General features: G+C 49.2%; 1 protein-coding gene across 1 annotated transcript in view; it reads right to left on the minus strand.

Moving 5' to 3' along the window:
* Positions 1-10,574: 10,574 nt before the first annotated feature.
* The window catches only part of prr7 (proline rich 7 (synaptic)), a gene marked incomplete at both ends in the record, with an annotated part of 13,168 nt that continues 12,388 nt past the window's right edge, over positions 10,575-11,354 (minus strand). Inside the window, one exon of the mRNA XM_084319756.1 lies at positions 10,575-11,110. Within this exon, the coding sequence (XP_084175882.1) occupies positions 10,575-11,110 (536 nt within the window). The remainder of the gene's footprint in view (positions 11,111-11,354) is intronic.

Below are 11,354 nucleotides of genomic sequence, written 5' to 3' on the forward strand. Positions count from 1 at the left end.
TATATAACCTAGTTATATGAGTACTGGCTAAGCGTCCCGCTCTTAAGCCATACCGAGATATACCTCATCTCATGTACCTATTGTACTCCATCAATGAATAAACCAAAATACACCCAGCACCTGCCAGGCCCCGCCCCTACTGCCGTACTATATTAGTACTGGGCATGGCCACCACTCACTCTTCCTCGGAAAAAATCGTTTCCAAAGAAAAGTTTCCCCAAGGGAACTCAGGGCACGCTAAGAGCGGGACGCTTAGCCAGTACTCATATAACTAGGTTATATACATAACCTGTCGTTATATTTCGTATTGGCATCGCGTCCCGCTCTTAAGCCATACCGAGATATGGGGTAGAGCGGACGTGAGGCCCGACAGATGCACCCCCTGAGGACCCGTAAGCCCACATCAAGGGGGAGGGGAGTCCCGTCACCCCATCCTTCCTAATGAAGAGGGGGCGCAGTCAACTCCACCCGAGTGCGAACAAGAGGGAACTAGAACCCCTTGAACACACAGCACAGGCGGAACCACGTGTGACACAACACACTGTGGCCCATACCCACACACCCCTGCTACCCCACCAAAGGACGGGAAGCAGGAGAGGCCACAGACCTCAGAACCGCCTGGGAGACAGAACCCCCGGTCATGTCCATGAGGTAAAACCTTACGAAGGGACCCGGGGAGGACCATGAAGCTGCAGCACAGATGTCCTCCACCGAGGCCCCACCCAGCAGAGCGGCAGAGGCTGCCACCCCACGAGTGGAGTGCGCCCTGACGCCCCCAGGGGGAGCCAGCCCGGCCAACGTGTAGCAAAGGGCAATGCCCTCGCACAACCAATGGGACAGGCGCTGTTTCGATAGTGCCTTACCAGCACGAGAACCACCGTAACAGACAACTGAACGGTAGCCCTGAGGCCCTGAGTACGGCTGAGGTAACCCCCAAGCCCGGACCGGACATGACAGGTGAAGGCCCGCCTCCAACTCACTAGTGTGAGGAGGCGGATGAAACGCCTGAACCATAATATCCCTGGAGCAGAAAACACTCCGGATATTTTTAGGCACGAAGGCTGGATTAGGCCGCAGAGTGGCACCGCTATCAGGCACTCTGGCCGTACCGAGAGAGCACAAAGCACACCCACGCGTTTTAGCGGAGGTGATGGCCAGCAAGAATGCAGTCTTCGAACGACAGCCGTTCCAACAGCGCTTGCTCAAGAGGCTCAAACGGGGCCAAGGACAACCGACCGAGGACCAATTGAAGATCCCAGCTCGGAGCCAAAGAGCGTTTCACCGGCTTAAGGTGTCAACGCCAAGCAGGAAACACTTCACAAGAGGGTGGCCTTACACCACTCTTGGAAAATACGCCACTTACCCGCATAACCCGCGATAGTGGAAGGAGCATGCGCGTTCCGGATGGTACCAACCACAGAAGGATCCATCCTCTCCAGACTCACCCTCTCACCAGCCAACCCACCAGCAGCTGGCCCAGCACAGGGAACTAACACAGAGACCCGTGTGCTTGAGAGAGGGCCCGCGATGACCAAGGAACAGGCCATGACGGGATACCAAGAGCTGGATCAGGACCGGGAACCACACAGCTGCGCCCCGGTCCGACGCAATCAGGATCAAGGACCTGCGCTCCTCAACGTACCCGCCCCAACAACTGACCTAACAGATGTATGGGGGAAAGAATCCCAGGCGGCACGGCATCGGTCCCAGACCTGCCTGACTATGTCCGGACGTAATCCCCACCCGCCCCGCGACATTACACCTGTACCCACATTCACCCTTCCGGGGATGTGGAGAGCCCTCAGGCCGCGCAGATGGAGAACGCCCATAGCCAGCCGCCCACCGCCCGGTGCAGACGGGGGGAGCGTACTCCTCCCTGTCTGTCGATATACGAGGGAGGCATCGGTGAAAAACGTGACTTGTAACAGCCTACTGCCCATGGGGACCCCCCTGGTGAGGACCCCAGGCCCTCCCCAGGGGCGAGGTCCCCCAGTACTGACATGGGAACCTTAGCCGCTTCCACTTGCCTCTCACCGGGTCTATTTCCATACTGGAAAACCCACCTCCGTAACCCCCTCCTGGGGTGAAGAGGAGGCCAAGAGGGACCACGGAATGAGCAGATGCCATCATACCGAGCAGGCGTATCACGGACAGCGCCGTAACTGTCCTAGGACGGAACCTCCCGAGCGTGTCGACAACACGCTCTGAGAGGGATGCCCATAGCACTCCAACCGTTGACTGGGAAGAGGAGTACTCTACTTCCAGTCTACAGCAAACCCCAGGCTGGTAGGAACCTGCCTGGTACGAGACCTGACGATCCACCTTGACCGCCAAGGACCAGAACGTCGTCAGGGCAGAATACACTTCGTAACCCCTGACGACGCAGAGGCCCCAGTGCGGCCTCCACGCACTTGGTGAAGATGCGGGGAGCCAGAGAAAACCGAACGGCAGCCTCTGGTACTCATACGCTAACCCTGCAAAGGAAGCGTAGGTAAGCCCTAGGATGGAAGATCGGAGATGCGAATACGCATCCTACAGGTCTATGGAGGAGAACCAGACCCCCACCTGACAGTGTTCAACAGGTAGGAGACGATCCAAAAAATGCTGAACCTTCCCATGGGACAGGTCCAGCATGGGTCTGACACCCCCCCTCCCGATTTCTCAGGCACCAGAGAACACCGGGAGGAAAACGCCACGACGATGGCTTGCTTCATCCACAGAGATTGGATCTCGTTGACCAGAGCTGTCACTGCTGGTGACCCTGACAATAGGGTCTGTACCAAACCCGAAAACGGGTGGGCTTGTGTAAATACAAGTCCCCGCCTCAGTGTTCTCTCCATCCACCTCGACATATGGTACTGCCGTAGCCATATGTGATGACACTCCCAACACACCCACCGCCATGTGGCGCAGGTCCGCCAGGAACTGTAGATAGGCGGCCCGGTCCCACCCGCTGTGCATAGCCAACCCTGGACCCGTGCGAGCAGAGCGTTCCGTGGAGTCGGGTCGGAACCTGACACTACCCACGAGGCAATCGCACCCAAGGGGGGACCCCGACAGAAAGGGCCGGTTTGATACGGGGGAAGCTGACATCAATCTAGGTGACAAAAGCCCCCCCACTGAACACCCCTCCAGAACACGCTGAGGAGTTGTTCTGCAGCCGGACATGCAAGGCGTGAGGACCCCATGGGTTCCTACACACCGTAGCCCTGCAGTGATTACTACCACCTAAATCACGCGCACCTCTTCTTTTCAGACCACTGCCGATCTCGCGGGAGTGGGAGGCACCAACATGATACCTGGCCTGGCGAAGGCGAGGTCGGGGAAGCCCGCACTGTGTGCCTCAAAAAGGTTTCGAGCCCCCCTGCTGACAACACTTATAGTTGACAGACGTAACACCAGGCTCAACCAACACAGCTTATGGTGTGGGAGCCGCTTGACAGCACAACATTCTCACGGACAGACCCAGGCTCAGCCATCAACTGGGTGTCAGCCCCTGTCCCCATGAGAAGCGAAAGATGGGGCTGCACGCGCTTCAACGAAGGCACGCGGCCCGCAGCCAAAGGAAACAATCAGAGCCCCTTTTTCCGCTGGTGTTGGGGGAGGGAGTGATCGGAGAGCGGGCTGCTCGAGGCAGGACGTCGACGGCTTGTATATTCCAAGCCGAGCTCATCCAACATGTGAGGTGGTGTGAGGCGGTGTGGGGCCTAGGACAATACCGCCCGCGCTCCAGCGGAAGACCAAGATCCTCTGCGGAGAGGGGAGCCCTGAGTGGTTATAGCTTGCGGCTAGGTCAAAGCTAATAACGTCAACAACCTTGCGCGATGTGTCGACGTCGGCTGGCCCTCAAGGCCCCGCCACCAGACACCATTTTTTGATAGAAAAAAACAGCAATTCGAAACACAGTTACTAATCGCTGCCAATTCCATACCGTGGCGGTACAGGCTTTAGCAGCCCACCAGCCACTCGCCGGGCCGACCCACCTCGTGGCGTCGGCCGGGCGGGGCACTGTTTCAACATGTCAAAAGCAAAGGACTGATGCTAACACGGAGCACCAGTGGTGGTTGCAACCAGCAACCTCCACTGTAGTGTGCACCATGAAGGGGTTACTGAATAAATGAACTAACACCACGAAAATACTGTAGAATGGGCAAGCCCATTCACACAACGTTAAGGGATTGCGGACCAGAGAGAACCAGTCCCGTATTCATTCATAATATTCACAACAGCACACCAGCCCTAGACCTCAGCCCATTTACCCATGAAGGCAAACAAAGCCCCCCGCAATACTCCCCCAGTAGACACCGATTGACCGTCAGCATGAATGGTTGAGAGGAGGGAAGACCGTAGTATAGACAGACCTTTCCGTAGCAGAGAGACAGAACAGAAAACAGTAGCCCAGCACGCTCCAGGATAACGGGGAAAACAACAACGTTTACCCAGATATCCCGCCGCTTGCGCCAATACACACTCGGTTGTCTCTCGGGACAACTCGAGCACATCACAAACGCCAGCATTTGTCATGCCTAGTGACATCCCACAGCGGGGAACAGTAGAACATTGACCCAGCATTTATAGCATTTAGTATTAGCAGCGCGCTCCAGGACAGCCTGGGAAACGTCCACCTCTTAGAGGGACGTTTACCCAAACATCCTGCCCCTGGCGCAAAATACAACTCACAACAAGCAGCATTTACTAACACCAGCGATAATGCCTAGTGGCGTAAGTCCTACCTTGTGCGAGGTAGCTCGATAGCTACACCTCACACGCTGTCCCTCTGTCTGCCGTCAACAAGACAAGGAGACTACAGAACTCGACGCTGAGATGCATCGAAAATGCATCCCACTGCAGAGTCGCAGAACCGCCAGAACATGCCGCGAAGATTTCAGGGGTAGGAAAATCTTCGGTAAGCACTCAAACCTAATTTCTCTAAACTTTTCATATCAACTAGTTGCATAGGGCGTCTTGCATCCGCTATGATGGAAACGAAAATAGAGGAAGAGTGAGTGGTGGCCATGCCCAGTACTAATATAGTACGGCAGTAGGGGCGGGGCCTGGCAGGTGCTGGGTGTATTTTGGTTTATTCGTTGATGGAGTACAATAGGTACATGAGATGAGGTATATCTCGGTATGGCTTAAGAGCGGGATGCGATGCCAATACGAAATATAACTGCCATTTTGCTCTTATGTCATGCTCAGGTTGGGTTCCTATTCACAAGGTGGGAACAGGGTGGAAAGGAACCCAACCTGAGCACGACATAAGAACAAAATGGGCACCGTGTGAAGATGGTCGGTGGTACATTATTGACAAGTAAATCAAGCTGGATGTTCTATCATCAGTCAAGTGATTTATATTTATATTTCCTTATTTTTTGTACATACTGTATCTAACCTTTTTTCCCTTTAATGTTTTTATGTTTGAGCTATTCTGTTATCCCTTGACATAATGTAAAGCGACAACAAAGTAATTTCCCCTTGGGTAGAATAAAGTTCTTCTAGTATCAGCAAGTGATCTAACGTCAATTTCTGTTTACATTATTATTATTATTATAGCTACATGTGCTTCCTTTGCATATCTCAATAAATATAATTGTGTTTACAAACCTGGCCCATCATTTCTATCAACCAACATTTATGTTACAGCCCTTTACCCTTAGACCCACAGGGGTCGTAACAATTATGATCAATGAAAGTGATTGATCCCCAACCCTGATAATCAGTGGTACAGAATGATTATCCTCTCTCTCTCTCTCTCTCTCTCTCTCTCTCTCTCTCTCTCTCTCCCTCTCTCTCTCTCTCTTCACTGAACCATCGTGAACTAGAGGTATACATTTTTTTTTATCTGAAATGTGAAGTAGGAAAATGCACTCTGAGGTACATGAATGGTACTAGAGAAACTAAAATGCAATTTTTATTTACAGAAAAGATACTAATATGTACTTTTAATTTTTAGCGGTATGGTTATGATGGTCCTGCCTCACTGCAAGGCATTCTCATCTTTTACACTTTCTGTACAGAGAAATATACAAGCCAATATGATACAAAACGTCCAATATTGACGTATAATGAATTGGGCTTTTAGCCCAAACAATTGATTTAACCAGTCGCAAAACATCAACATAGAGCCTATACAAATTATAATGTGCTGACCAGTGAAAAAATTATAACAATGTTCAACCCTTTTTGACAACAATTAAGGTATAACAGTACTACAGTATGTCACGTATTGTCATTCATTCATTCTCTCATTCATTCATTCATTCATTCATTCATTCATTCTCTCATTCATTCATTCTCTCATTCATTCATTCTCTCATCTTTGTTTTGAGAGAGGGGCACTTCTTTTTCAGATTCGTCCTGTTTATAAGGCATAAGCTAAATGTTATTTTATCTCAGTTGTATACAAGTGTAATATATCCATCTCCAAGAGGAGCAGAACCTTGACCATTCAGCATGTTTTAAACCAAACAAAAGGGAAAAAATATATCCACACACTGGATTCCCAAGCACCCAAAAATGTATTGTATCAATGTTTAAGATAAGATAAGATATTCCTTTATTGATCCCCTTGGGTATCAATATATCTGGTCAAATATATCTGGTCAATATATCTACAATAAGGTACTGGAACCATAAAGGGGCACTTCACATAATCTCACACCGATTCAAAAACTCTTAACCGTTTTGTAATTTGACAGTTATTGAGAGTCAATTAAATTGAGAGTACATTTTAATATGGCCACCAGTGAGGTCATCAAGGACATTGAATCCTTGTGTTAATTACAGCTCAATGAAATTATAAGATAGCAGTCCCTATAAGACAAAGTATTGCTATTTTTCATCATACATCATTTCATTGAGCTGTAATTAACACAAGACAAGGATCCAATGCCTCCGATGACATCACTGGTGGCCATATTCAAACTCATTTACTCTCAATAACTGTCAAACTAAATTGTGCAAAACGAGTTTTTGGATGTGTGTGTGCTAAATAAATCAGCGTTATTTTTTGGTGAAGTGCCCCTTTAAATCCAGTGTTTTTTTTCTACTTAAAGGTGCATGCCAACTTTTGGGGAAATTAGCTTATTTGCCATCTACCCTGGAGTTAGACAAGCAGATACATACCCATTTCTTCTCTGTGCATTGCATTAGGCTTAGGGAACAGCCGAACAGTTAGCCTAGCTTAGCATCATCCACTGGAAGTAGGTGTGCCATTGTAGCCTAGTTCCCAACAGTCACGAAATACACTCCAAATACATTTGACAAGAATTATAAAAAAGTAATGCCCACAAGACTGTCTACCTAATGCTATTGAATCTCTACTACTACAGTACCCATAAGCCTCTGCATTTGAAGACCAAGCGAACACTGTGGAGCTGAGAAGACGATGTTACGAAACCAAAACAGTGAAAACAACAGACATAATACACTATTGGAATTATATACTCATGATTACCTGACTCGTTTGTTTTTAAATGCCAGTCTTCATGTTTTGAATGTTTAATTCATAGTTACAATGAAAACAAAGATGGCGGTGAATGCCGCTAAAACAAATTAGTTGTGCTCTTGTGGTTGGTCGAAGTTTTCCGAGGCATATGGGTAGTAGTTACCATGGAAACGAGTAAAGATTAAGATATAAAACACATTCTCTCAAAGATTAAGTTAAAACATTTACCTTTATTGGTTGTAACAGTAAGAATTAAATAATATATACCTCCGTCAAAGATTATGAACCTACACAATACTATTTGGCTGTAATAGCTATTGTAAATCACAGGTGGAACCGCACTCCCCAGGTCTATAGCTTACAATTGACATTGTGATGTCATCATTACAATATGTTGACAGAGTGAAATTCTGTGCATACTGCATAGCGACAGTGTAGCTAGTTTCAAGCTACATTTTCCAAAGGGAGCAGTATAATTCCAAGACAGTCGTGGCGGTTTGTTGGCGATGATGATGATTATAATGATGATGGCTTCGCTGCTGTGACAGAATCCAATATTTTCTGTCGTGTGCGGCGTGGGGTGGCGATGTGACACTGGGACACAATGATTATTAACATCACAGCATCCTCTGAACCCCGGCTCTCAGATTAACCCGAGAGGAAAACAGAATTAGTTAGAGAGAGAGAGCGAGAGAGAGAGAGAGAGAGAGAGAGAGAGAGAGAGAGAGAGAGAGAGAGAGAGAGAGAGAGAGAGAGAGAGAGAGAGAGGGAAGGAAGGAAGCAGTGCTTTCCCAGGAACAGAGGGGCTGTCTCTCTGCTCGATCAGAGTAATGACTTAAGAGCACTATCACTGTAACAGTGGAAAGAGAACTCACGCCCTGTGGCAGTAGATATGGGGGTAGATACGCAATTGCAATCTGAGGGATTTGTGAATGGTTCAGATGACAGGCGTGACGGAGAAAAGATGAAAAACATCAATAAATATCACAACTCGCAGCTTGCGGGAGGCAAGCATGTAAATACAAAAGACGTGTCAAGTCGTGTGATCTAACAAAGACTTATTTTCACTGTTCGCTCTCTGGCACTCGGAGTATCAATGTACAAACGCACCCATGAAATAATGTTGTAATGTAATGTTGCACACTCTACATTCTATTCGTATAGGCTGTAGCATAGCACTGCTGGCGGGTGAGGACCTCATTCCTCTAAAACGGGAGATTTTCAGCTCCAAAACAACTTCATTTTCAACTCGACACCTGTGTATTTTAGAATTTATACATAGATTTCTTTTTCAATGGTTAATCACACGGTGGCCATTTTACTTCTTTCCACCCTGTTCCCACCTTGGTCCTTGGACTCACAACTCGGGAACAACGTAAACATTCAATTCAAGTAAAAACGTGAGAATCAGAGATGCAAGGATTTGACCACAACAGCAGCAGTGATTACAGTTCGTTCTCGGGGGTCGGGGGGGTGACCGATGAAATCTGACTCCAAAGAAACGCTAACTCTATTACAAAACAAAACCCAGCCATCCAATTACAGACATGTCAATGGTTACTTGTTGCATTACTGAAAAGAAAACATGTTTGAAGTTAACATTTAGAATTGTAAGATTATTATATAGACATCTGGAAATAATAATTAAAGTCACAGTCCGCAAAGTTGAATATTTTGATCATTTAACTGCACATTCTATGGATTTCTCTAGGCAATGTAACCCAAAAGTAACTAGAAGTAATGTGATTACATTACTGAGTTAAAGTAATCCAGTAGATGACTGTAGTTTGTAATCTGTAATAATAACACCTGTAGGAGCAGCACAGGCCCTCTCAAGCAACCAACCAAGCAACCATAACCTATAGGGTTATCACATTGGTATTCACAGACCGCCTTCAGGCATTCTTCAGGAGCGCAGAACACAAAACACAAAAAGAAGACGGACCTCGTTTCTACACGACACGTTTCTTCCATAACATAAGTTATGAAACGTGATCTAAACCAAACCGGGGGCTCTAGCTCGGCTCTGGTCAGCGGACCATCCAAAGGCAGGTCAAAAGGACAATTGAACAGGGTCGTGAGAAAAACTAAACAACTTACATAAGACAATGGGATTATCTCATATTGGGTCTTTACGGTAAAGAATTATAAAATAATAATAACACAAAAAAAAAAAAGTGCTTCCTGAACCAAAACATGGTGAGAAGCACTCCTCTATCTCTTTATGCTGTAGTCCAGCTTTCCTTGTCATCGTGTGTCTCGCGGTGAGACGTAGTCCTTTTGTCTCGAAAAGTGACCGAGTGTCTTGTCATAGTCATGATATTTGTGGTCCTTAAAAAAGAAGAAGAAAAGTTGTGAAAATGTCTTTTAGGAATCAAGAGCAGATAAAAGAGGAACTGTCGCCAGGGGGAGCAAGAGATCGCAGGCAACAGAACCCAGTCCTGGGCAGCCATGGCAACGGCAAAGGCCCCGAACAATAGCTGTCCCTGCATCACTCAGGCAGTCAGAAGCCACAAAGACGATGGAGGGGGGGGGGGGGGGGGGGCAGAATGAAAGTATGACATAAAAAAAAGAGCAAAATGAAAGAGAGACTCTCTCTTTTCTCTCCTCCCTTCTGTGGCATCTCTCAGTTCATTGCCAGCCCTTCCTCCTCCTGCATTTCCTCCCCATCGTCCTTCCGTTGCTGCTGTGTCGTTGGCTCCAATTAGCACCAACCTACCTCTGTCTCAGCATCACAGAGTCCACACACACACACAGACATGTGCCATTAGGAAGATTGTTTTTAATCTGTTCTTACTGCACTGTGAATGCAGACAGTCATAGCACCCCCCCCCCCCCCCCCCCCCCAGTGTGAGGAATCAAACCCTCAACCAGGGCAGTAGTGTGACAGAGACATGCTCTACCCATTGAGCGACACAGTGAATTGAACCCCTAAACCTGGCAGTGTCATGCACTGCCCATTGGAGCAAAACAAGCCAAAGAGTTCAGCCAGGGCTTTGACCCTGATCCCATCCTCTGTCTATATACTGCCTCTGGCTGAACCATCCCACTGCAGCTCTGAAGCTGCCTCAAGGTGAGGAAACAGCCCCCCGCTCTGTGACTGGGGCCAGAGTCATAGATTGTACTGCTAGACGGCGGTGCTCCTCCCCAGCAGGGGGAAGGCGGTGGGCAGGCCGCAGCTCTGCTCCAGCCCCCTGAGTCCCTGAACTCCCTGGAGGCCTTGGAGCCCGTGGACCCCCCTGAGCGCCAGCGCCTCCGGGTGAGTCCTGGCCTCTTGCCGGGGCATGGTGGCCACCACGGCCCCGGCCTGCAGGGAGAGGGAGGGCTCCAGCGGGGGGAGCAGGATGTTGTGGTTCAGGTCCACGGCGGAGAGCAGCTGACTGAGGGAGTCCCAGCGGCGCGCCATGGGCAGGCGGATCAGCGACGAGTAGCCCAGCTCGGGGAACATGCTCGCCACCGGAGGAGGTTTGCTGGTCTCTGACACCGGCGCTGACAGGGGCTCTGGTCGTTCGGTGCGGTGCAGGGGCGGCGGTACGCGGTGAGCGGCGGGCTTGAGGTAGGTGCCGCCCCGGGGGTCTGCCAGGACCTCGCTGTACGGTGGAGGGGGGTCCTCCATCAGAACGGCCTCCTCGTAGCAGGGCGGCTTCCCGAATATGTCCGTATCTGACAGGAGAAAAGAGGAGCACGTTAGAGGTGTTCTACGTTCACTACCTACCTACTGTAAATGCTACTGGAGGAGAGGAGAGGAAAGGAGAGGAGGAGAGAAGAACTAGAGGAGAGAAGGGGAGAGGAGAGAAGGGGAGGAGAGGAGAGGAGGAGAGAAGGGGAGAGGAGAGGAGGAGAGAAGGGGAGAAGAGAGGAGAGGAGAGAAGGGGAGAGGAGAGAAGGGGAGAGGAGAGAAGGGGAG

The sequence above is a fragment of the Notolepis coatsorum genome (assembly GCF_963971535.1).
Source record: "Notolepis coatsorum genome assembly, chromosome: 8".
In the NCBI taxonomy this organism is placed as follows: Eukaryota; Metazoa; Chordata; class Actinopteri; order Aulopiformes; family Paralepididae; genus Notolepis; species Notolepis coatsorum.